Below are 26,644 nucleotides of genomic sequence, written 5' to 3' on the forward strand. Positions count from 1 at the left end.
TCTTTAGACAGTGTGTATCTCCTCACACTGATGCTGGTACCAGAGGTAGTTCCAACATTTCAGAGGGTTTCAGACCTGGTGGCCTTGGTTCTGCAGCAGACTGCAGCTTGGGGTCATGTAACCCAGATAATGCAGAGCTGAATCAGAGATGAATGGGGAGGAGCTGTTTCTGGAGAAATTTGAATCAGTTCCTGAAGAACTGGAGAATGAAATAATCAGAATAAAGTTCTGAATAATTTATTGACAATCTGATAGCTTGAATTTTTATCTTAGCAGACCCAGTCATGCTGAGGCAGGGCTTGTGTAACTCCAGGTTGAATGCTGGGGAAAGAAATTGCGTACCGTACCCAGGGAGCCCCAGTGGGGTGAGACAAAGGGCAAATCATGCATTAGCTAATGCAGACAAGACACAGCCAAGGTTTGAGATGGCAGAATGGCTTGTGGTGACCCTGTCAGGGCCTGTAGTAAAGCCTCCCCACCTTCTAGGAGTGAAGCTGGCTGCTCAAGGTCAGCTCACTGTTACGGGCTATTGTTAGGAAAGACCTGGAGGGACCCTCAGCAGAGGTTCCCCCCTCCTTTGCTTGGTGGCTGCTTTTAAAGTGAGGCTCATTCCTGGCTCCTGCCTGAGCTCCACTGCAGCCATGCCTGTACCTGGCCACGTACCCCACTCATCTGGACCCCCACCTGGGGACTTGACATCCTGGCTTGAACTGCCTCATCCTCATCGACTTGTCTGGTGATCTGGACTGGAGGCTGAGCCTGGTTACAGCCCACAAACTGCTCTGCTTGCCTTGCCCAGGTACAGTGGAACGGGGTCCTGGCTGGGGAGATCCTGATCCTGCCCTGATGGCTGTGCTATTACTCTTGGCTCCTGGCTCCCTGTCCCTTAGGGACCAGCTGGCCCCCGCAGTGCCCTGGCAGTCCTCATTCACCTCTTATGAACCATTTCCACCACTGTGGAGACACAAATTGCTTTAAAATCATGGCTAGGAATATCTGAAACATCAAGTTGGTACATGACTCCCTTGCAGCTCTGACAGGAGACAGCCTCAGCAATGCTGCTGAGGCTCCATCACAGTGGAGGTGCCCTCAGTTTGCTCGGGGAAGGCATGATATTCAGCATCTGCAGCAGCCCCAATCCTTTGGCAGGCCAGACTCTAATCCAGGATTCCCAAAGTATGCAGGATATGGCCTGTGAGCGGTCCAAAACACCTGTGGCCATCCTGGACAGATCCCACCAGTTTCAGAGGCAGTTCCCAGCCCTTGCTGTGCCATCACGCACCAGGCACTGCAGAACCTCCTCCAGAGACCAGGAGAGCTTCCCCTTCAGAGGATGGCGGGAACCGTTTGGCCTGAAGGACCACTGCAGAGGTCTGCAAAGCTGAGAAGAGGTGGAATGTTGAGCTAGAAGGTGGGCTTTTTGGCCTGATCTGCAGCTGCAGTCCCAGCCCCAGCTTGGTGTCCCACTGATTAACTGACTCCCATGAGCAGACTTTAGGAACTATTTACCTGTATCATGGTACATGTTGTGGTGGAGCTGTTGCCTCAGGTTGAGTGTAATTGGGGAGGCCTCAGGCTTTCTCTTAGTTTAATGTCTTTGGTTGAGGTAGGGCTGGCAGGGACAAGGTGTGTGGTATCTTGCCCACAGGTGGTAAAAGGCGTTCTCGGTTACTGAGAACCATGTGTGGCTCAGAAACCACGCTCATGGGCAGGGGTGTCTAGAGAGTCCAAGCATTTATTTCACTACTCTGATGGCATGAAGCCAGATGTTTCTCCAAAATACAATGCTTTCAGCTCTACACTTTCAAGGAGCACAGCTCGGCTTTAATCGTTAGGTTTCCTCCGTGCTCCCTTATTTCCCTGCTGACCCGTATTTCTCTCAGAACAGCGGATGAGTGAGAAAGCCGGAGCCGCCGGCATTTTCCCACGCGGCTGTTTTGCGCGTCTCTCCTCGGGGGCCGGTGCCCCGCGCCGTGCGCGGCCAGGCTGGAGCCGTGTTTATGCAAGTGCGGATGCCTCCATCCCTGCCTCCCTCCTCCCCCCACCTCCCCCAGCACGGCTGGAGGCGAAGCGGGGCCGGGGCCGGGGCCTGCCCCGCCGGGGCGGCCCTTCTCGGCGCGGGGGCGGGCGGCGGCCCCAGCCCGCCGGCGGGCACCGGCCCCAGCCCGCCGAGCAGCGGCCCCGCCGCCGCCGGTGCCGGCTTTTTGGCATCCCTAATCGCGGCTGGCCCCTGTGATTGGCTGCGCGGCTCTGACCCCGCTCGGGCTCCCGGCTGGGCGGATAAAAGGGGCCTGAGCCGGGGGCTCCCCGGCATTCCCGGAGCGGGCACCAGGGACCGCCGGCCGCAGCATGACGGGCAAAGCGGGCGCGGCGCTGGCCCCCAGCCTGCCCGGTAAGCCCAAGCCCGACGGCGCGGCCGCCGCCCCCGCCGCCCCGCCGCCTCCGCCGGCCCCCGCGGCGGGGGCCAAGCCCAGCTCCGGGCCCACCCCTCCCCGCTGCACCGGCTTCGGCATCCAGGAGATCCTGGGCTTGAACAAGGAGCCGCCGTCGCACCCTCGGGCCGCCCTGGACTCGCTGCCCGCCGGGCACCTGCTGGCGGCCCGCTCCGTGCTCAGCCCCGCCGGCGTGGGCGGCGTGGGCATGGGGCTGCTGGGGGCCGGCGGCATCCCCGGCTTCTACACCCAGCCCACCTTCCTGGAGGTGCTCTCCGACCCCCAGAGCGTCCACCTGCAGCCCCTGGCCCGGGCCCCCGGGCAGCTGGACAGCAGCCAGACGGCCAGCTCAGGTAGGCACGTCCCCGGCCCCCGGGGACCCCGCCGCGCCCCGCCAGCGCCGCCGCCCGCCCCCGGCAGCCGCCGGCACCCGCCCGCCCCGGCGGAAGGCCCCACGCCCGGCGGCGGGAAGGCGATTTCGTTTCGGTCCCGAGGAGGAGGAAGAGGGCGGCCGGGCGGGACCGCATTCACCCCCCCGTCCGGGGCTGCGGCCGCGGTGTGATGGCGCGGCCGGGGGCGCCCGGGCCGGAGATGCGCGGAGCCCCGGCGGAGCGGCCCCCCCGCGGCCCCGGCGGCCCCAACTCGTTGCCGGGGAATTAGGCGCCGCTCGCCATCCCCTTCCTAGACGGCAGCAGCCGCCCGCAGCCCTGCCCGCAGGCCCCGATCCCAGGCCGCCTCGGGTCCTCCCGGAAGGGCAGGCAGCAGCGCCCGGCCCCGGCCCGGGGGGGACCCCCAGCCTCCTCCCGGGAGCGGCCGGAGCCGTCTGAGGCGATGCCCGCCGCCCCCGCCCGCAGCACGGCCGCCGGGCAGCGCGCCGCCGGGGCCGGGCGGGTGGCGGGGCGCCGCGGGCCGGAACGGGGCCGCAGCGGGGGGGCAACCCCGACCGCCGCGGGGCACAGTGGCGAGCATCAAAATGCGCGGCCCGGTTCCGTCCCCCGGTTGCTCCTTCGGGGCAGAGGCGGCGCCGCTCTGTCCTTAGCACCCCTCGGCCGGGGCACCCCCGGGGAGCGGGGGGCCGCGGACAGACACCAGCTCTTCCCGGAATGTTGTGGTTTTTGGTTTTTTGGGTTTTTTTGGTTTTGTTTTTTTTTTTTTCCCTGGGAGCTCCGTAGACCCCAATTTTCCCCTCCTCGCTCCGGGGTTTCTGCGGGGAAGTCCGGGGTCCCCGGGCTGGGGCAGGCGGCCGCGGGTGCCCGGCCGCGGGGAGGGGGCTGCAGCTTCCCCATTTTCCTACGGTTTTGTTGTGCTTGCCGGGCTCTGCATTTTAGCAGCGAGACAACAGCAGCCCCAGCAAACGACTCCGGGGGAGAGAGGGAAGAGCGAGAGCCCGGTCCCTGCCCGGAGCCTTCCCTGGCGGGGGCGGATCGTCCCGAGCCGCCCGGACCGGCACCGGCGCCGGGACCGGGAGCAGCGCTGGGGCCGGGGCCGCACCGGGCTGGAGGGAGCGGCCGGCGGCGGGCCCCGTCCGCGGCGCGATCGCAACGAAAGCTTCGGCCGGAGCCGCCGGAGGGAGCGGAGCCGCCGGGCCCGGCCCTGCCCGGGGGTCCCAGGCGGGGAGGGAGCCCCAGCCCACGGCCGCTGCCCGTCTCTCCGCAGATTCCGAGGATGTCTCCTCCAGCGACCGGAAAATGTCCAAATCCTCCCTAAACCAGAGCAAGAAACGAAAGAAGAGGCGGCACAGGTAAGCGAGCGGCCGCCACCCCGCCGGGGCCCGCCGCCCCCCTCCCCGGGGCACCGGGCACCGGCGAGCCCCGGCGGGCCCGACCCGCTCCCGCCCCGCTCCGGCCCGGGGCGAAATACCCCTCCCGGCGCCCCTGCGGCTTCTTCCCGGGGCCCTTTCCTTTTTTTCTTTCTCCCTGTCCACAATAAATCGGATTTGGGGACGTGCCGTTAGGGAGCGGCGGGGTCGGCCACAGGTGTCATTTTATTTAATTTTTCTGGCTGCGGGTCTAGGTATCCCGAGCCGCAGACCCGAGCAGCCCGTGAGCATTTGGGCGGGATGCAGATCAGCGGGTGTTTTCGGGGCAAAACGAATCATCAACCTGTCCGAAATAATCAAAACTGCCCCCTGCTCCGCATATAGCAATCTTAATATTGGCTGGCAGCGGGAGAGAATTTCTATCAGTGATTTAAATATTTTTATTACTTATAAATAAATGTTTTACCAATAGATTAAATAGTTGGGCATCAGGCACAGCCTGCAGAGAAGCTGACGAAGGCTGGAGAATTGGTTAAGGAAACGAAGATCCACTTTGGGAGATCGGGAGGGGATCTGGTTTCCCCTCGGGAAGGGTCAGGGTAATAGACTTTGCCTGACTTCTCCCAGCTAAAATGGAGTTGGACTGTCTGCACCTTATAAACAGAAAGGGAGAATCTCGTGCTGGGTCGTGGCATTGCTGTGGCCGGAGAATCAGGACAAAGGAAGGCCAGACACCATCCACGGAGGGTGATTTAGGAATAATTAAATCAATCCTGCCACGATGCAGGAAGGGTGGATTAAAAGATGCCCCAGTGAAAGCTTACCAGGATGCCTGGGGGAAGGAGACCGACTATCCCAGGAGACGTCCTGCTATGCGTGCAACAGGAGGCTTGGGCTGGAGGGCTCATCCCAAACCCGGTCCCTCCCCAGGCAAACGCTCCCAGTTTCGGTGCTCTGGAGTAAATACCGGTTTGGTTTTTTTGTGGACTGGACAAGGCTGGGTGAAAATACAGCAGGGGCTGGTGTACAGGTCACAGTCTGGATGGAAGAGAGGAAATAAAATTCAGATTTGTTTTATTTTTAGTTCTAGACAGAAACAGACCTGCAACATTTAGCTGTAGTTGTGTATTCTATACTAAATTAAGACCTCTAGTTGTACGAAGAAAGGGCTGGGAGATGACAGGCCAATAGTCTGCTAATAACTGCAGGATAGAAACACCAAAAGGGCTAGGAGATTGTGTATTGCAGAAGGGACAGGGGCTACCCAGGGATGAGAGCTAAAAGGGGAAAACTTCAGCTGAATGTCAGGCAAAACGCTCCTGCCAGTGAGCCTTGCTGGGTTTCAGCACTCTTGTCAGAGGAGGGTGGAGAGGAAGACTTGAAATTTAAACTGGATCAAAATTGGAATAATTTTTCCTGTGGTCCCAGAGAGAAAATACACGAGTTAATGTGCCTCCGCTGTCCCTAGAGTTCACAGATTTGTCGGAGCTGAAGGAAAGCTGTTTAAAAAGAGAATGGATTTAGGAGTGAATTTAAAGAATTGCAGGCAGGTCCCCTGCATTTGCATGCTGCTTTTGTTAGTAATGTTATCGATCTGGTGGAATCCTTTCGATTCTGAATAGCGGAGGATATTTCTGAGATTTTCTGTTTATGCCCTTTGGAATTGTAGGGCTTTTCTGAAATTTGGATGTATTTTAGAAGAAGACTTTTTTTTCTTCTTTCCTTCCCCCTTCTGGGACTTAAATGTTTCTTAGTTTGATAGTACATTTATACATTTACTTTGAACAAAGGCTGCAGTTTGTTGTTGAGGTTTTTTTTGCCATTGGAGTGTTGTTAGCTTTTATCAAAAATTGCATTTTGTGTACCGGGGAGGCTTGGAGGGTGGGAGTTTCAACCCTCAGGGGAGTGGAAGTGGTCCGAGACCTCTCATCCATCCCCTGGAGAAGGGCTTTCATCTGTCTCGGCTTTCCAGCTGCTGATTTTTCAATCTGGTAGTCCCGAGCTGAGAACTGGCTGCGCAGAGGCGGGTTGGGCTGCTGCCCGCCCAGGGCGGTCCAGGAGGATTTCCAGAGGATAATGGGGTAATGCAAACTGGCAGGGAGCAACTAATGGGATATGAGTGGAAGCAACCAGGGTAAAGAGAGAGGAAGGGAGCTGACACTGGCTCTCGTGGGGAAGGACTGGTGAAAAGCAGTGGGGAGCAGGGTGGATAAAACCTTCGGAGGATTCAGCCGAGGTCCAGGGCTCCAGGGGAGGATTATTTGCTTGTGGAGATTGAAGAGGCTGAGGACCAGCAGCTGGGGAAGGGCTCAGCACCTCTCCAGGCGGGGTGCTGAGGGGATACTGCTTTATCTCAGCATGACTATCAAAGGGTTAAGAAACCTCTGGATGCAAGAGGAGGAGGGGGGTGATTTTAAGCCAGGCCAGGGGTGGGTGTGCTTTTGTAGGGGTGTGAGGGATAGGGACACCCCCAGGATACTCACAAGAGGCAGCAGAGTCTGAGATGAAAGAGCAGCTGCCATGTCTGCTGGATGCGGGTGCTTGCTGCTGGGGAGGGACCGTCTCCAGAGGCAAGTCCCTGAAAGGGAAGGTGATTTGTAACTGTTTAAAGCTCTGTCTTCTGGCATTTTCTGGTTCTCCTTTCACCCTGGCACCTGACCTTTTGTGCTCAGAAACACAGGAGATGGGGGAAAAGCTATGTGTTAGCAGGTTACCCAGGTTTCTGTAGCTTCTGTCCATTTCTGACTCTTCATAATCTTTGCTGCTTCTTATGTTTTTTGATCGAAGAGTTTTACTCCCCTCAGGACAATCTTCACATCCTACCAACTGGAGGAGCTGGAAAAGGCCTTCAACGAGGCCCACTATCCTGACGTATATGCTAGAGAGATGTTGGCCATGAAAACAGAGTTGCCAGAAGACAGGATACAGGTAATCATACCTCTCAGACCCCCTTATCCTGCCCCTCTCAGCCATGTTCATCCCTCCCCGAAGAAAAGGTAGAGGCATGGGAAAGCTGACATTGCTCTGAATAAACACCTCCCCAGGCTGTCTACTCCCCTGCTCTCCATGGGTAGGCAGCCAGATCAGCTGTTCTTGGCAGATTTGTATTTGGTGTTTGTATGTCGACGTGTGCTGTACGTGGCGTGTTGTAGCAGTGATTTGGAGTGTGAGTAACAGAGGGAATCCTAAATCGTTGAAGGGGAACTGGTGTGCAAGGGAAGACTGCAGCATTTCAAGGCCTTGGTGGTATAGGCAAGAAGAGAGGCTCCCAGAGACCAGGTCTGGGCGGGCAGTGTGGGAGGGAAAGAGCTCACCTCTGCTCCTCTGGGCACAGGAGGATGCACAGGGGTGTCGTAGGTGGGTACTGCTGTGGGTAGGATTGCAGTGTGGGAATGATGAGTGAGTCCCAGTGGGGTGTTTGCACCATCTCTGCACTTTGCTTTTGCCTCCTCCAGTGAAACTTCCTTGAAAGTTTCTGGGGATAACATTTTGTTAATGACTTTTAATGTCTGGGGTTTAATTGTATGCCAGTCCTGTCATGCCACTGAGGGGGTAGAATGAGCCTGTGTGGAGTATCGCTGCTGTGTGGTGAATCCTCTGGTGGTAAGGAGCAGCCTGAGCCACAGGGCTGCGCCAGCACCAGCCTTTGGCGTGCACGGCAACCGGCATGCAAGCAATCATTACAGCCCAAAAAGCCGGAGAAGACTTGCAGCTGCTGTGTGCAGTGTGGGAGGCACAATGTGCTTGGACAGACCAAACAGGACATTCACAAGGGTGGACTCCAGCAACTTCTGCTGCCTCCCTCCTCCCTATGCCCCGCTCCCGCCTGGTTGCTGCACAAGGCACAGGGCTGTAATGGCCAAGCCTTGAACCCATTTTTGCTGGTGCAGGTGATGTTTCTTGGCTGGCTGGGGTTAAACTGGCCTGGTCCCCTGCACAGTGGCAGTGGCTGCCTCTGTGGCTGGTGGATAGGAGTTTTTACAAGAGGCATTGGCCTGAGTGCCACGTGGTGTTGGGAGGGTCCTGGTTTCCCTGGTTCCTCCTTCTGCTCGGTCCCTCATGCATGCCCAGCACCTGCCAATCTGCTCCTTCAGCCTGTGCTCTTTCCTTGCTAAAGAAATGGCCCAGGAGGCTGCTCCCTCATGGGTTTGGGAGGTAGCTCAGAGGGCACTTAGCAAGATAACACTGATGCTGGAAGCTGCTGAGGCATGACCCTGTGCAGTGACAGGAAGATCCTCTCAAACAAAAGTGCAGCCCTTTTTTCCCTTAGTCCTGAGCCCCCCTCACCACCCTCATTCTTGTGCTCTATCAAGAGTGACATTTTTATAAAAACAAGTTGTGCTTCTTATCCTGTTGTGCTGGCAGGACTCCTACTGACCTAACAGGTTGTAGACAACCTGCATGCTGACAGGATTTCCACAGGTCTTCAGAAATAATGGCCCATCATCTGAAATCCTACCTGACACATTAGGATTTTGCTCTGAGAAACAGGCCTTGATGCTTTGGCTCTAGAGAGAGCAAGCTGGATGGAGGGTCACTTCTACATTTGTGACCCTGTAGGACATCAGGTCAAGAGGGGAGAGACCTGTCAGGAATTTTGTGTTGCCTGCATTCACCATCTGATGCTGGTCTGGAAAGAAGATCCTTTGATTTCCCATAAAGGACCTTTTCAAGGAAGAGGTTCATCTAGTGGCACAGTGTATGTTGAACTGCAGAAGCACCATTTCTCTGGCCAGAGCTGAGGGCCTTCACTATGGGTGAAGTGGAGGCAGATGTTATGGCAGACAGTGCAGAGCTGGACACTGCACATACTGCTTCAGCATCTGGAGCATCCTTCTAGTGCTGAGACTCAGTGTTTTATCTAATTTGGAAGTGAAATAGTGGCTAACGTATCTTAGCTGTCACTGACTTGCTGCCAGCGTGTCATTCTGCAGCTGGCTAATGAACAACTGCCTACTCCTCCTGTATTGCAGAGTTTTTAAACCTAGGAGTGCTCCTGACTGTTAGCCCTCTGCCCTAGAGGTCAGGTTAGACTTGGACAGCAGAAGAACCCCGTGGTGTGGCTGTTCTGAATATCAGGTGTTGCTAATGGCACACATATTCCAGGAGAAAGTGCTTGTGAGTTACACTTCTGCTCATCATGAAAGGGGAAATCATGAGAAACAGCAGAATTTCTGTGGCATCTGTTGTGTGAGAGCATGAGCACCCTGCCAGGGTGAGCATCAGGGTCACGTAGGAGTCCCGAGCACCACTGATGTTTCCAGTGGGTCAGCACCCTATTGTCCTTTACCACATATTCTATAAATTTCCTTGTCCATACTTTTTTGTGTGTCACAAGCCATGACAAGATGATTCCCAGTCTTGGTCATGCTTCTTGATATTTCACCTTATGTTCCTTTTCAACTTTAGCCCCTTTTGTATGAGCCTAATTGTTTCCCCCTTGTTATGACGTTCATACTCTTTAAATAAATCTAAGCTATTTCTTCTCCTGGCTGTCACTTCTGGTTTTCATCATTGCTTAAGCAAGCTGTGAAGATCTTTTCTTAAATCATTCTTCATAAATAACATGCTAGTCTCTTAATCATGTGGTTGTTCTCCTGTGAAGTCCATCCCACCTATCAGTCTTCCTGGAGATAAGAGACCACATGCCTACAGCTGCACACAGGGTGTGTTCTCACCAGTTTAGCTGGACTTTGGAGTCCTTGCACAAGCAGCCTTGGATTATCACTGGTCTACATTCTTCCATATTTATTTCTTTCTATTTATCTAATTCAGTCACTTCAAGCTTTTTTTAGACAGATTTTTTATCTTCACAATTTTTCTTTCAGTCTTCAGGGTTTCATATGGCATTTTATTACCTTTGGCTAATAAGCATAACAACAGCCCTACCAGCTCTGACACTGGCAAGAGGTGGATGTTAGAGAAGAGTATGAGAGCAGGGCAGATATCTAGTGATACTTACTGAATACTTTTACAGCCTCCTGGGGTTTTGAACACATGTAAATATCTAATATCCCACAGCAAGAAGTTCTGCAGCAGAACTGCACAAGTGAAGTAAATCTTGCTTTGAATCTATTAGCATCATTTAATGCCCCTTGGAAGAGACAGCTGAAAATGAATCTTTATTCCCTTCTTCATAATATTTATAATTTCATGTCACAGGGTGGTTTTTTTTCTTTGCCTGAGTTTCTAACTGCTCAAGGGAGCTCTTTATTTTTGCATTTTTGTTGTAGCTTACAGTTCCTCCCATCTTTCAACGTTGTCCTCTCCCTCTTATAGGTCATTAATGAAAGTGTTTTCTAAGAATGTTGTGAGCATCACATGCTGTAGACTTACACAGAATTTCATGTGGGTTCCCACTGGATCCACACCTAAGAGTGATATCTACCCCTTATTTTCATTCATGGAATTATTTCTCAGGAGGTAGTAGTCAAAGAGAAAGTAAATCACCTATGAAATTCAATATGAAAGTGAAATTCAAATAATACAATTGAGAATGATATATAGGAACTGCTTGCATGTAAAACCTTCCGCAGGACACTACAAATAGCCATCAGAGGCCAAGAAAGTTACTGGTTTGAGAGAACATTGAATTCGTGAAAAAATATTAAAATCCTCCATTTAAAGAGAAAATGAACATGTGGTTTTTTTCAAGGCAGCGCTCTTTCACATTGCATGCATCTTCCTCCCGTATTGAACTGGTTGCTCCTGGAAGGAACGTGAGCATCCTCCCATTGGGCAACATGGGAAAATAATTTAATTTTCATAGTGAGACGCTCTGCACGAGTCAGACTAGATGTCACTGTAGCCATTTTGCAAGATACTTGAAAAAGGCTACGTTAATCAGTGTATTTGAAAGAATATTCAGCAGAGTTGAAATGACACTATTAGAATAAACCCAGACCATTCTGTAAATCCCGGTGAGGTAAGTAGATTCCTGAGAGGAAGTATATCCTTAATAGACAACTTGAAGTATTCAAAATGGCCTCAAGGTGACGAGTATTCTGACACTTGATTTAAATCAGTGTGTTTATCATAACAGATGCTGCTAAGTGTGATGTGTTGGTTTTAGGTAAATTATCCCTATTGAATTTATTAATATGTGACAGTTCCAAACTTTAAACACCAGTATCTACAATAAAGTACAGTAACAGTTTGATTTAGGATTATTGAAATGACTGTGTATGTTTGTCATTAGTGTGTCTCCTACTGATCAAACAAATCGATTAATCAGTTCAGTATTTCCAAAAAATAAGATACTGCTTCCATTGTGGGGACACTAGATTCACCTTTTAAGGGAACTAATCGATTAAAAAAGAGAATAAAAGTGTTAAAAATTGTCAGTTCTTGTTGTTAAATGATTGTATGGTAGTTACATGGATGAAGAATTTGGGGACAAATAAAACTGCTCACATAAGCAAAAGGAACCCAAAGGAGACTCTGGTGCCATGTGTAAGGCGTGTGGATTGTCTGTGTATCCAGCAAGCTTTGTCAGGCAGCTAAAAGTTCAATTTTGGCTAAAAACAAAACAAAGCCAACTAAAACTCTAATTGACAATGTATTGTTTTAGCTGCTATCAGATTAACACATTTCAGTATCAGTGTGTAGCCCTTTAGGAGTTGAATGGGGATGGAGAAATCAGGAGGGGTGGTCATTTGGAGGGAAGCATTTGTATTAAGAGTATTTTTCCAGAACAAGATGTTTACCTTGCTTCAGTGTTGCAAAAACATGCTGTATTTAGTGGCGAATGTAATTTGGAAAGGCCTGAGGAACCTGTATCGCACTGAGCATGAGCTCAGGAGTGAACCCATGGAGTCCTCTCAAGAAACAGGATAGAAAGTGTGAAGGAAAAATTGGCTTTATGCAGCTTTAGCAGCCTTGGCTTCTCCCCCTCCTGCCAGCTTTTCTTGCTTGCTGCAGAGCACTGAATTGTAGTTCTAATCCCACGGTGTAGGTGTGGAATGGGGATGATTGTTCCATGCAGTTGCTGACCTTTCCTGAATGTGTGCCTGGAATGGCCACCAAGGGATTTCTTAGTGCTGCAGAAAGTAGTGGTGATGTTGGTTTTCTAAGCATATGCTTGTCACTGTTACTCTCAGTAAGTGAGGACCTGTCTATTCTTGCTAAAACTTTGGGTGACTCTCGCACTTAGAAGAGAGAAAGGCCAGCATGAGGCACAGTGCCAGCGGGTTCCCACCCATATCTCTATACAGCATGTTCACAGAGATCATGTAGCTGGAGGGAAATTACCAGAGCTATTAGGATGGTTGGAGGTAGATCACCAAGGTGATGGAGAAGCTGAAAGTGTTGCTGCTGTGTTAGCCAACCATTTCAATATGTTAATTTTTTTTAAGAACCTGCAAGAGGTTAATCATGAAATAGAGCTGAGCAGGTAGTGCTGGCTATCTTTGCCAATAATTCTTGAGCACTGGGGCAAGCCATGGCAGTGTGATACCAGAAAACATGTCATTAACTTCCCCTATGCTTTTAGAAATGTAGGAAGTGTACAAGTGAGAGTAATAAAACTAATCAAACTTCCTGGCTTGGTGAGAATATTATTATGAGTGTTTCTCATGGCGTATGGTGCATCTCTGCCTCCATGTCTTTAATTGGTATGTGAGGAGTTCATCCACTTTGCTGCCTCTTCAATAACATGCTTGTTTAGTTGATCTAAATTTATATTCATTTCCATTTTTCAATTAAGAGTTATTTAATTTGGCCCTTTCTGTAATGGAGTGTTTTCATTACCCTTTATCTGTGGCCCGTTTTCAGTCCATGTGCTAGAACTTAGTTTACAAGTTAATTACCAGATCTGCAAACAGAGGGTCTGGGTGATGGGCAAGAGCAGGGGCCCAGGCAAGCCTTCCCAAAGGGATTACTGTCTGAAAAGTCTTACCTGCATGCCTTTGGAGAGAGGAAGAAAATGTGGCAGGTCACAGGAAGGAAAATGGAGGGCCGGGAACATCTCTTCAGCTTACTGTGAAGTAGATACTCTTCTGCTTGTTGCTAGACCATGCAGGTTACCTGCCCAGCTTGTGGGATTTACCCTGCTACAGCTGGGGCTGTAGATGCCATTTAAAAGGTAGGTTTTAGTGTGAAGATGAAGGTATAGAGTTATGAATATTTTGTATACCCAGGTACCACTTTATCCCTCTGTGTTCAGTCCCTGAGTTGCTTCAGACACTAACCAATTTTCTAAATGGGACAGAAAAACAAAACCAAACTTGCCTGTCCTTGCCTTCTGCTCTGTTCCTTGCAAGATGTTTATATCTGTTGCAGCATAAGGGATGGTATGATTTTGATGTGCTCCTCCATAATATTGGGAGGGAAATGGGGCTTTGTAGTGACAGCTCCTTCCTTGTTCTCTCCATGGTTTGGAGAGACCATCACTGAGGGTCAGATACCTTCAAGTGCTGGGGCACTTAAGCTCCCTGCAAGAGAAAAGACAGTGAGGCAACAAGATATTGCAGTAGCCCATTGCTGTGGAGTGCCTTGGCAAGGACTTTCCCTGTTGTGGCCATGACAATGAGGAATGGCTTTGCAGGCTTAATGCCAGGCTGTGACAACTCAGACTGTCTTCCCTGCATTTATCCCCCTGTTTTTTTAACAACTGTAAGTTTAAGGGTAACACTTCTCTGAGTTAGCCTAGGCACTGTGGTTGCTTGATCACTTAAGCTTGTCTGGAAATGCAACCCTAAATCTGTGTGCTGAGAATACTTGCATTCACTCTTCCTTTTAATGATGAACTTTCTTTTCTCTCCTCTGATACTGCTGTAGTTTTCCACAACTGATTTTTTTTTTAAAAATTGGGCAGCCCAGCAAGTTCAATAGTTAATTCCCCTCCAGCTTTAGGATGCCTGGCAGAGGGACCAGCTGATGGTTGTGTGTTCAGGTTTTCCTTTAATGACCCTTTATCATAAAGTTTTCCTCCTTTCCTGACTTTGAATAGAGATTTTTTTTAACAGGTCAATAACACAGGCACTTTAGAGACACGGTTAATTTACTCTCCCCTTTATTTCTTAATGGATCTATTTTTCTCTGTACTGTTTATCTTTTACCCTGATAGATCTCAACAAGTTCTTCTCATTCTTCTCTGGCAGCATGAACCTCCTCTCCTTTTCATTGTCATTCTTTGTGAGTGTTCTGTGAGCCAGGTTCTGCACAGGCCTGTGCAGAAATATAAAAAAAATACTACTATCTGCCTCATGCACCAAGCTGTAGAGAAGTCTAGTCCTTGACAGACATACAGATGACCCTGATCTCCCTATGCATGAGGCTGGTAGGTCCTTCTGTGGACCAGAAAAGAGAAACTGAGTTGTAAAATGAACTGTTGCTACAATATCCTACAGCAGAGGTGACTTCCAGAGACCACCTTCAACAGAGGCTGTGAGAAAGCATTAGGCACTCTTCTGTCTACTCTGAGCAGCAAGAGATGTTCAGTTTAGGACCTGCCTGGTGTGAGAAGCACAATTTTCCCCCTACTTTCTCTTCAGTGGGTTTCTGTTAAGGCTCCCAACTGTCTGACCAAAGGCAGAGCTGAAACTTTGCCTGGTAGTTGTTAGAGCTTTCAGCTGCAGCTTTCTCTCCAAATTCATGGCAATGGAATGCAAGTGAAGCATTGCTTATAGAACTATAGAATCATACCTGGTCACCTTCCTGTGACTTCTGTAAAGACCCATGACACACATGTTGCACATTCATAAACCTGGGCATTATGTGCCCTCTGTGATCTAGAAGTAACCTACTGACTGACTCCTGCCTGGATGTTGGAGCTGACCTGCTACAATGTGGATGAGCAGCCAGGCTGGGTTAGCCTGTACCCATGTACTTCCCATGCCTCTGGGAAGCTTGGGATCTGCGCGGTATGCCAGTGGGAGAAATACCTTCTCATCCGTGCTACCCTTTCCTCTCTAAAGGCGTTGCTTGGCTTGCTCAGAGGGAGGCTGAACTGTGAGTATTGTTGGGAAATAACCCCTTTGGAAGGATCTAGCCAACCCATCCATATAAATGTACATGATGAATATCTGTGCTGGTCACTGCTCTTAGCCAGAGGCATCAGTAATGTCTGTTCTAGAATAACTTGTTTTATGTCCATCAGGTGCTTCTGATTTCTCCAGATCCCTTCATATCTTTGGCTTCACTGCCATCCTTCCAACTCAGAGTCCCCCATGACTGTCACTACTGCACCCTGCTATTTGTTAGTTGCTTGGATCAACTTGTTGAGCTTATATGATGACCATGACTGAGATAAAGGCTTCAGTGGTGAAGTGACAACTGAGGGAGGGTTCCTGCCTGGGAGATCTTAGCTTGGGTGGACTAAGCATAGGGGATACTTGATGAGCTCGGATATGCTGCCCTGGTGTGAGCAGCAATCACGAGCGGGTTGCATGTTGCCAACTCTGCAGGTCACCCCATTAGCTGTGCTGTGCACTAGCCTGAGCTGACAATGTCCACTGCAGGCATCAGTGGCACAGCAGCAGCCAGTGCCTGGAGCATGAGTCTTCTGCAGCTATAGGGTGTCATGTGAAAACTCCTTGGAGTCATGAATTACCCAAAGAAGGTTAAGGGTACACAGAGCTCAGGAACATGTAGAGCCAGGAGCAGACACGTGGTAGGAGTCACCCCAGTGCAGCCAATATACCTGCCAGTCCTGACCTCTTGGATGGTGATCAGGAGACAGATTGCTATTCTGGCCTGCTTTTTGGTTCTGGTGGTCCTCCTCCTTCTCCAGATTCAAGAGAGCCCAGTGAAGGATTTGCTGAGGTTGGGGGAAAAGGAGGCAAAATGAAATTATGCAGGCAGGATAGCAGCTTGGTTAATGGAGCCAGGCATTGTGAGCACCCAAAAGATGGATGCAATATCATCCTTTGTGATGATGACAAATGTCTCCCTGGGTTTGTGTGGACTAGGATGATGGGCGCACTCTTGCTAACTTTCCTGGGACTATCATGCACCCATGACCCTGATGTTTTTCCTGGTTTTCAATCAGCATGTTAGGGAAAGAGGAATTTGGGTGTTTATCTGCCATGTCCCAGCATCTGGCAGCCTATATGGAGCTGTAGCTCCAGCTAAGCTGCTGGTCAGCTGGCATCATGGTCTGGCCGTGATGAAGTCAATGTCTCAGGGATGCATTTGCTGTGCAGATGTGTTACACAGATCAAGCATGTGCTGAACCACTGATCTCACTGTAACTACCATGCACATTGTGTGCACACTTGTTTTTCTTTGGGGAAGATTGGAACCCTGCACCTGCTGAAGTTCTCCACTTTTTGAAAGTTGCAAGTGAGAAAACATGTCACCACATGAGGTGGCAAGGCCAGGTGAAAAACTGTGTCCCCTTGGCAAATCTGAGGTTAAGACATGTTCCCTGGTCAAGAGGGATTTTACAGCTTTGGATGCGTAAGTCAGATAAATTTGCAACAAGCAGCTGTACTTGGCCCATGTAGTGCTTTTAAGAGCAGGATTCAGAGGCAGGCCTGGCCTGCAGGACTGGTGGCCTGGTAATAGCATGTACATTTTTGCTGGGTGCCGTATTGAGCCCATATTCAATGTGTGCCCTGTGCTAGTTTAGCTTAGAGGAGACCCAAGCTTGGATGAACCATCATGTCTTTGCTTGGGAGGGATGAGTACTATCTCGCGGCTCATCTCAGTACTCTGGTTGGACCTCCTAGCCCAGTGGGTGGGACAAGACTCCAGCTATTACCAGGAGGGGATCTTGTCATTCTGTGTATGGTAATTGCTCTTTCTAATGTGACCTCAGAAAGCTCTTTCCCAGTGTTTAGTAAGAGGGGGGATGATGAGTCCTGTGATCAGCCATGCAGCCCATGTGCAACCTTTACTGCTCTCATTTAACTTCATACCCACTTTACACCAGCCATAGAAAGTGATGTCACCATAAACAGTGCCAATAATTTTGACATTACATTTGAAAAGACAGCAATAAACTGTTTCCAGGCTTACACAAGTGGTACAGTCTCCACCAGCTGCCTCAGGACAGGAAGTTTTCCTGGGGTGATCGCTACAGGGAAGGGATTCAGGGAAGCCCCAGGATCCAGTCAGACCTTACTCTCTTGTGACCATTCATTATAAAGCCCCCGGACCCATGAGTGCAGATGGGGACATGCTCTGAGGAAGATAGGAGGCTGTTCTTTGCAGCATTCACATCCTCAGATTGAACCCAGCCAGGGCCACCAGCCCTGTCTGATACAAGGGTAAGGACATTGCTGTTTTTTCAGAGGAGGTTTTCATTTTGACTGCTCTTATTTTAGAGGCTTGGGTTGGAAAGGAAGAAGGTAGAAAGGGAGATGTATAGTTGTCAGGAGGAACTGTGTGCTGAGATGGCAGCAGGGCCCCGGGCATGGAGGTGAGTGAGCTGGAGGTGTTCTCTGGTCTGCAGCTGGACACACCAACAGGCTTCAAGTGGGGAAGTGAGAGGTATGCTGCTGGGCATGATTTCAGGAGCAGAGTACTGCTGTGAGGGGGACAGTGGGCCTGACCAGGTTTTTCTAGTCCAGGAAAGGGGAAACCAGTATGCAGGCAGAGGTGTGAAGAGCTTGCACTGAGAAACAGAGCTTTTCTGTGCCAGTGCTTTGCTGTGTGTGCATACGGTGAGGTGAGTCAAGATCAGTATGGTGGGGAAAGGACATAAGCAACTACAGGGTGTTGGTGTAGATGTCTGGATGTTTCCCGCCACAGTAAATGCCCCAGAGGGAAGAGGTCTGGTGGATGAATGTGAGAAATTCAGCTTCTGCATGGTTCAGCCTGAGATGGTTGGATCCCTGGGAGATGAGTGTGGTGCTGGATGGACATGACTGTGTTGGGTCAGAAAGCCATCAGCACCATCATGTCAGGTGGGACCATGACAGCGGATTACAACCCAAGGCAATGTCACAGAAGTCCGGAAAGCTCCCAGGCTGCCTCACTGGACAGTACCGGGTTTCTCTGCTGTGTCCTCACTTGAGGAGCTCAGTATCAGAATTGGCTTCTTTGCAGGGATCGTACAGAGCGACAGTTTGGCTCCCTGAAGCTGAAGGTTTGCACCAGGGGAATTGTCAGAGAGCAAAGAAGATATGCCTGTTAGTCCATGGGCAGGGGAGATGGTCTCAGCGTTGCTGCTGAGGGTACTTGGGATTTTGTCCCTTGCCTTAGTTGCTGGTTTGCCAACAGCCGTGTGCAGCTGCTCCCCGCAGCCTGGCAAAGGCGTGTGCTGGTGTGTCTGTGTGTCGGTGTCTGTGTGTCTGTGCATGTGTGGACGTGCATTTGCTTGTGGCCATCTAGTGGACGTTTCAGCATGTGCTGCTTTGGGCTGAGTCCATCTTGTGCTCCATAAAGCTTGTTACTTGAAAGACCCCTGTTGAAATGCTATGTCAAAGGCAGTATGTGAGATTTCGTGAAGCAAAAATTCCCCGTTATCTAGCCTGGAATTTTCCTTTAAGAGATGAGGAATGCTTGAACAGGGAAAATAACATTTTTTTTATTAGAAAGACAAAAAAGGCCACTACCGATGTTCCTGTCTGTGTGCCCCAGCTTGGAAAGTAACAGTCAGGAAAATGAGTGTAACCAGTGAAAATTTTAGGTTGAAACAATACAGAAGCAATACACAGTAACATCCTAGAAGCCTTAAAATATCTCTTTGCTAATTTAGATTCCTGGCTCATGGCCAACCTTAGGGAGATTTCTCTCTTTAGCAGACAATGTTTCAGGAGTTGATTAGGTAAACAAACTAACTAATATGATGAATGTGGATAACAAGGACACATCGAGTCTCACATCCCTTTGCAAAATGAGAGATTCCTCCTACTACAATTTGCTCTTCTGCATCATCAATAATCCGAAGAAGTATCGGTCATTCATTGGTGATTCAGAGGAGGAAACTGGCAAGAATAACCTTGCCAGTCTTGACTCCAAAATGCTGCAATCCTGCGGCTGAGCACAGAGTGCCTCAACTTTTATTGCTTTGGGCATTGGGCACTGAGGGTGAGAATTAGATGATGGTTAAAGTTAGAAACATCCCCATTTGTGAGGCTTTGCAATACTGCTGATTTTGGTAAGGGGGCCTTAGAAGAACAGACACGTGGAACAAGGATCCGGGAGATGACAGTGACAGTGCTGGCATTTGCTGCTATCTTGGTTCATAGGCTGTGCTGCTCTTGGAGGAGACAGTGTCAGTGTGATGTGCCCAGCTCTGACCAAATGAGAGTGTGTGATGCTCAGTTCTGACCAAATGTCAGGGATTGAGTTGATGGGCAGATCCTCTCTGAGCGAGGTGTTATGTTACCACCCTCTATTTGCCTGCTTCATATTGAGAGCAGGGTTTTAGAGGTGATGGGTTTTGGTCTTGCAGCTTTTCTATGCCTAGAGGACTAAAACCTGTGGATATGGAAGAGCCTGCAGTTTCTGCAGGGTGTGCCGGCATACCCAATTTGCAGCGTGCATTGTGCAGTGAGCATTGTCTTACCCTGCTGCCAGTGCACAGAGGGTGTCTGGCAGCCTTGTCAGAGGCATGCTTGGCTGCTGCCCCCAGCCTGGCCATGGCAGCAACCACCCCAGATCCAGCCCTTGGTGTGCCAAGGGCAGCACTTGTGGAGCATCAGAAGCAGCCCAGGAGAGGGCTTTGGGCTGCTAAACAGCAAACATCCATGCATTTTTTGAGAATAGGGTTCCTGGAACAAGCTTCCTATGTTTCACAGAGGGTGTTCATGTGATAATAAAAAGCTGTAAATCATCTTAAGATGTAGCACACTCGTCCAAAAGACACCTCTGCACATCAGATTATGGTAGCTTTGCACAAACATCTGATGTGCTTCAGTCTAAAATTAATCAGGGTTTTCACCACTGCTCGGGAGGTGTGGAAGCACAGACATGACCTTTTCACCATACCCTGGCCTGTGCAACGGAGAACCAGGTGGAAACATGTGAGAAGGAAGGTGTGTAGTACACAGCCACATCAGTAAAACATTTCATAAAGCTGAGCAGATCCATGTGATGGGAAGGGTCAAGAGGAAACATGGACGTTGCTTGAAGCAGACTGAATTTTACAGAGCCAGAGGAAGTTGTAGAGTAGATATCTCCAAGCAAAGACAACAAGCAGCCAAAGACACAGAATACCAAAGCAGCGAGTAAATATGAGTGTAAGGGTGGAAACCTCTCCATGAAAAGTGAGGTACCAACGCAGCTGAAAATACCTCAGAATTACTAAAACCAGTGTGTAATTCAGCTCAGAATCAAGGAACAGGAAAATTCTGGTAACATGTCAAGAAACTTGAAGAAAGCAGTGAGATCTTCTCCCAGAAGAAAGTCCCACTGATTGAACTATCTGAATGAGGGAAAAATCCTGAGAATAGGCCATGGGGAATAATTCTGCTGACCTGAAGTGGTGTGGGGGCTGCCAGTGTCATGCTGGAGCTTGTCCCTCCATGCTCCTCAGGATGGGCTTGTAACAGAGGTGCTGGGCTGGGGTCTGATCCCAGCAATATTGACAACCATTGGTTTCACATGACTTCATGCTTGAGATGAAGATATGGCTCCTGATATTAAAGCAAGATGGTCAGTCCTCCTGATTTCTGTTCTGCTAAAAATTCTGGGATTTCAAACTTTCCTTTTTCTTAGTCAAAACCAAGAGGAAATTCCCATCAAATGACAAAAACTGGTTTGGAGGATCTCAGAATTATCTTATTGAGGTGTTGATGTCATTTTGATTTTCCCATTTGGTTTTAAAGCACAGGTTTTGCATGTCTTAGGTGGCTGAGATTAAAATACGACATTCAGAAGAAAGCCATAGATAATTCTGATTACACTTCCACTGGCCGGACGCAGTTTTTCCTGTGCAATTGAATCAGCTTTTTTTGATGGAAAATTTTCCACCAGCTCTAGTCAAAATTGAGCTGCCAGCTGGCAAAGCTTCCGCTGTTTCCGGCATTTGCGTGGCCCTGCTGTGGGAAAGGGGATGCTCCAGGGCAGCGGGTTTAGTGGCAGTGGGCAGCACTGGGGCAGGCTGAGAGCTGGCCAAGGAGAAGGGCAGGGGAGCATGAGGCATGGGGGAAGATGTTTGGGACATCAAGGCAGAAAGGAGGGGAAAGGGAAAGGTGGTAAAAACATCAGTGTAGAGGCACCTGGATAAAAGAACATTGAGGAGAGTTTAAAAAGTTGCCCCCTTGATACTTGATGGAAAAATGTGTTCCTGGCTGAGGTCCCAGGTGGTGACAAAAACAGCTGTGCAGAGCGAAGCACTGCAAGCTGCTCTGGCTACATGGAAAGGTGTCACTGCAGCCCCAAACCAAGGCAGATTTGCAAGCGCTGGCCCTTGGATTTTGCAGGAGTTCTCTCTGAAGCCAAGGGAGATAGAGAGGAGCTCTGCGGTGAGGGATGTAACTGTACTGGTTTATCCATGGGACAACAGGCAAGATCCCTCTCCTGGCCCCGGTGGGTCAAGCTGGCCCCTAGCAGCATGGAGGTGTCAGGGGGTGGCTGCCCCACCACCCCGGTCTGTTGAGTGAAAATGAACTACAGGGGTTTGTGCTGAGGTTGGAGAGGGAGTGAGCCAGTCCCCTGCAGCTCTGCCTGCTGGGCTCTGGGAGTGAGAGTGCCCGCCAGCATCCTGCTGACTGCAGGACTGAGCAAGCCCATGTGTCAGGCAGGCATGGAGGAGCAGGTGGAGAGAGGAAGCTGTGCACTCCTGAAGGTCCTTGCTCAGGCCCCAGTGGATTTGCAGCCACCCATGGTCGAGGGGGTTACATATTGGCAGTATGAAAGTGTAAATCAGACTGTTTATCATGCGGATGAGGTGACGTGTGGTGAAGCAGCCTGGCTCTAAACTCCCCTCTGACATGCACAGAATGTCTTCTGCTGGGAGAAGCTGGGATCACAGCCGCTGGGGCCACCACCCCACCCACCCCACAGAGCTCCCTGCAGGGCCAGGCCAGCCAGGATCCCAAGAATGGCCCAGGTGGGCTGTCACCAGCGCTAGCAAGCCCTCTGCCTACCCTGCAGCTCTGCCCCCGTATGGCTTCGTTGCTGGGCAGTTCCCCTCTGCACAGGTAGAAGAGGCGAGCTTGCTTTGTCAGCTGAGAGCAGGACATCACTTCTCAGCATCAGTCTCGTGGTCCCCACGGCAGAGCTGGGGGTCTGCCCCAGTCCCCCAGTGCTCCCACTCCAGCCTGAGCTCCCCCACGGCTACGGGCGGTGGGGACAAGAGAGGGTTAAGTTGTCAGCTCTGTAATGTTAAACAGGTGTCAAAGGCACCTCCATATATCTGCAGATTGAAATCAAATTCTTTGCAGTATAAAAAGATAAATTACCCAGGCGATTCCCGCCTCATCCCACTCATCAGGCCAGCGCCAGACGGCAAGCAATTTTTTTTTTTAATGTGCTAACGACCTAATCAAGCAATCAAGTCGGAGAAGATTGCGGAGTGACCCCGAGCATCCATCTGCCAGTGAGACCCCGCCATTCATTTCCATTCTGCTGTGTACTTTCTGGGAAAGGGAGGGAAAAAAAATAGAAAAGAAAAAAAAATCCTAAACAAATTAACACCCAATTTTCTGTGAGTCTAATTAGTTAAATGAGGAGGTGTTTGGGGTGTCCGCGGGGAGGGAGGGGCTGCCTCTCGGAGAGGGGCCTGGTAACTCCATGGCATTAATTAGCGCAGGTCAATGGCGTGGTTCCCTGGGGACCAGCTGCTTTAATTTCCCGTGATATTTCAGTGCCTGAGGCCCATCGATTCAAACTGAAATTAACTTATTTTTCAATCAGGCCTGGGCTGCCCCTGGGGCTGACTCTTCCTTTGCCTCCTTCTGAATAGACCTCGAGCAATTTTTCATCTAAAGCTGATGCCTCTGCTCGGCAGGAAGGGAGGGGAGCAGGGGAAGGAGGAGGGTGAGGGAGACAAGAGGAATGGAAATCGGAGAGAGAGCGCTAATAGATTTCTGCGAGCATCCCCCCTCCACGATCGCCACCCGTCTCTCTGCTCACTGCCCCCCAGGTCACAGCTCAGAGATTATTCTGCCAATTTTCTGAGAAGATGAGGGGCTTTTCAAACTGGGGATTCAGGGAGAAGCACACAGATCAGCTTCCCCCTTCTCCCGCCTCTCCCAAGCATCCGCCCCCATCCCAGCCCTCCCTGCAGGCACCGCTGCCCGCAGCCCTGTGCTGCAGCTCAGACACCCAGTAAATAATGAAAGAAAATCCCAGGCACGAGAGCCAAAAGCTGCTAGAAAAAGATGCCGTGATGGCAAATTAATTACATCCTGCGGAGAGGGATGGAACCTGCTCTCACGCTTGGCCCTCGCTGCTCCTGCAAGGGAGGGAGGGAAGCTGCTGCATGGGGGAAGAGGGTGCAGTGCTTTTGGGATGAGCATGCATCTGCCTTCATCCTGCTGCACAAGCACACGTGTGTTCCCATGCGAGAAGGGGACTGACACACCTTCTCCCCCCAAAAAACCCACATCTGTCCTTGTTGCCCACCCCAGGTTTGGTTCCAGAACCGCCGGGCCAAATGGCGGAAGAGGGAGAAGTGCTGGGGCAGGAGCAGTGTGATGGCTGAGTACGGGCTGTACGGTGCCATGGTGCGTCACTCCATCCCGCTGCCCGAGTCCATCCTCAAGTCTGCCAAGGATGGCATCATGGAGTCCTGTGCCCCTTGGCTCCTGGGTAAGAGAGCATCCACCTTCATGGGGGATGGCGAGTGGGTCAAGACAAAGTGGGGGGATGCGAGGAAGAAACCCGAGCCATGTCAAAAACACGGGTGGAGGGCAGTGGGACAAGGTCCCCCATTCCTGCCATCCTCCACCCCCCTATCCCCCAACAGCCCTCGTCAATAGGGTCTGACTGCTCATCCCAAATCCATGCTGGTCCTTGGATCCTGACCTGCAGGATCTGTCTGGGGCAGGCATTTGCCCACCATGCTCAGGCTGGTGTTAGCCTTCAGCTCCCGGGGTGTGAGCATCCCTCATGCCCAGCCCTGGAGCAGGGGCTCCGACCCTTGCCCAAGGCAGGTCATCCTGGTCTGACACCCCCAGCCCCGTGATACTGTGTAGAGTGCCAGGACCCACAAATTTGCTCTCTTTGCCCCAAGTCCTAGGGGGAACATGTTGCTCTCAGCACCTGGGGGAGCTGCATTTCTGCCTGGTTTCACTTGGTTTTCTGTGCAGACATGGAGGTAGCAGCTACCCTACCACGCTCCTGTTCTTTGCTTCCCACTTTCTGACTTTTCAAGCTGGTTCTGCCCCAAAGCTAGTGTCTGGCATCTTGACGATGGGCTGTCCTGTCCTTCTATCTGTGTGAAACTGAGAGAGGCAGAGGGGTGGGTTGTGTGAGGAATGGGTTGATACAGGAATAGGCAATGGGGGATCTCTCTTCCCAGCCTCAGTGAAGCTCAGGCAACTCTGCTGCTGTCTGAGACCCTCATCCCCATGCAGGGACAAGTTAGCTTTAGGTTCACAGATAGAAATGAAGGGGAGAATAATTCTAGACCTTTGGGGGCAGCCCCAAGGCCACGAATGCTGGGGTCGGGTGGCCCCAGCCAGGCAGCTGCCTTGCCTGGGCTGCCCTCAGGCGGGGGCCAGAGCGAGTGGCTCACCGTGACTGCTGCGTGAAGCGAGGGTTTCTGCTTTTCCTTAATTCTGGCCTCTCTTTATCTTTGCTGTTTTCAGTTCAAGATGGCTTTCCCATGCCCAGGCGCTTTTCTAAACCCGAATACCAACAATTCTTTTTAGGGATGCACAAAAAGTCTCTGGAGGCAGCGGCTGAGGCGGGGAGGAAGACGGAGGTGGAGCGCCAGGCTCTGCCCAAGCTTGACAAGGGTGACAAAGAAGAGAGGGGCCCGGATCCCAAAACCACCATTTCCCAGGAGGAACTGAGAGAAAACAGCATTGCTGCCCTCAGGGCCAAAGCTCAGGAGCACAGCACCAAAGTCCTGGGGACCATCGCCGGGGACACCCCAGCCCCGGGCAGGAAGCCAGAGATAGGGGAGGAGGCGGCAGCGACGGAGGATGAGAGACAGACGGAGAAGTTGAACTCGTCGCAGAAGGAGGAGAAGCTGATCTAGGGGGGGAAGAGGAGACAGCCAGCCCCGACAGACACTGTATCCTCCGGGGGCTGAGTTCCCCCTCAGACTGCCAGGCCCTGCCGTCTGCCCCTGCCTGGGGAGTGGGGCCCCGGTCTCTGCGTTTGGGGCTGTCTGGCAGGGGTGTCCCCCACCTGCTCCCCTCGAGCGTACCCCTGCCCCTCGCACCTCTACGCTGCCGGGTCTTCCTCACACCCCACCCCCCCCACCCCTTCCTTTTGGGGCACCAGGAAGAGTCCCATCATCATCGCCACCTGAGAGGACACCGAAGCTCTGGGTCCCTCCGGCCTTGTGACCAGCCCTGGGGCTTTCTCCTCCTGCTCCAGCCCCAGACCCCATCCACCATCTTGGAGCGAGCCTGTCCCCTGCTGCCATGCCCCTCCTCAGTGCACATCTCTCCCCAGTGCTGCCTGGGCGCCTTCCCCTGGCGCCCCATCCCACCGTGCCCCAGGCAGACCCACTACCTTCCCCTGGTCATCACTTCTGCCTCTGGCCCAGGCTGCAGTGGGACAAGCCCATGGCAGTGTTAGCATGAAATGGTGACTCTCCATCCAGGGTGGTTTGCACCTTCCACCCATCTCTCCCCACCCGGCACTGGGGTCTGCTGAGAAGGGGCTGCAGCTTCAGAGTGGTTGAGTTTTGCCTCCATTTGTCAGGGAGAGGCAGGTTTAGCCCACAGGCGTGACACCCTGGTCCCACCTGGCACCTCGAGGTGACCCCAGCCCATGTTGCTGGCTCCCGCAGAGCTGGCCACCACAGCCGGGTCTGACTCTGCCCCAAACACCAAAGCCCTGCACCCCTGCGGAGGAGCCAGACGGTGAATTTATTTACTGAATACGTTATTCCAGGCGAGACAACAACATCTGCCCAATGTATTTATTGAATTAAGTTGGTCCAGCTCGCCCTCTGAGTGTTAAAGGGAATGACAGCCATGCACATCCACCCCCGATACACCCCATAGCGTGTACATACGTCTCCCAGCCAGCCCCACACGAGCACTTGCAGACCCACGCAGCCAAACCTGCTCCGTGGTACCATCATCTTCCCATCCTGGTAAGGCGCTATTCCCCCCCGAAAGCTGTAGGACAGTGACGTCCAGGCAACCCTTTCTGTCCTGCTTTCAGCTGTGAGCACCCTTCCCCTGGAGCTACTGTTTTTGTTCCATCAAAGGTTAAGCCCCTCCATCCAGCCCCTGTTTGTCTTTGTCCCCCGGTTGTTTGACGTGTTAGATGATAGCCCATGGTGTGTAAATAATGTATATACAGTGAGAAAAGAATTCAGTATTGAGGTGTTTGAGATATGGAGCTGTAACAACTTCTAGTCATCCAGCATCTGTGATTTATGTGCCATTTTCTGTAAAGATATGAACAAGAATAAAACTAAACAGGAATA

The 26,644-nt window shown here is 51.4% G+C and overlaps 1 protein-coding gene across 2 annotated transcripts; it reads left to right on the plus strand.

The window, feature by feature from the left end:
* Positions 1–2,349: 2,349 nt before the first annotated feature.
* Positions 2,350–26,644, plus strand: VSX2 (visual system homeobox 2). 2 transcript variants are annotated; one of them, XM_074868389.1, is made up of 5 exons: positions 2,350–2,785; positions 4,089–4,173; positions 6,996–7,119; positions 23,658–23,838; positions 24,840–26,644. In XM_074868389.1, the coding sequence occupies exons 1-5, from the start codon at positions 2,350–2,352 to the stop codon at positions 25,232–25,234; spliced, it is 1,221 nt and encodes a 406-aa protein (XP_074724490.1). In that variant the 3' UTR covers positions 25,235–26,644. The 2 variants fall into 2 exon arrangements, with proteins under 2 accessions (XP_074724490.1, XP_074724492.1); XM_074868391.1 differs by having other exon boundaries at positions 24,903–26,644.

The sequence above is a fragment of the Strix uralensis genome, chromosome 4 (assembly GCF_047716275.1).
Source record: "Strix uralensis isolate ZFMK-TIS-50842 chromosome 4, bStrUra1, whole genome shotgun sequence".
Lineage (NCBI taxonomy): Eukaryota > Metazoa > Chordata > Aves > Strigiformes > Strigidae > Strix > Strix uralensis.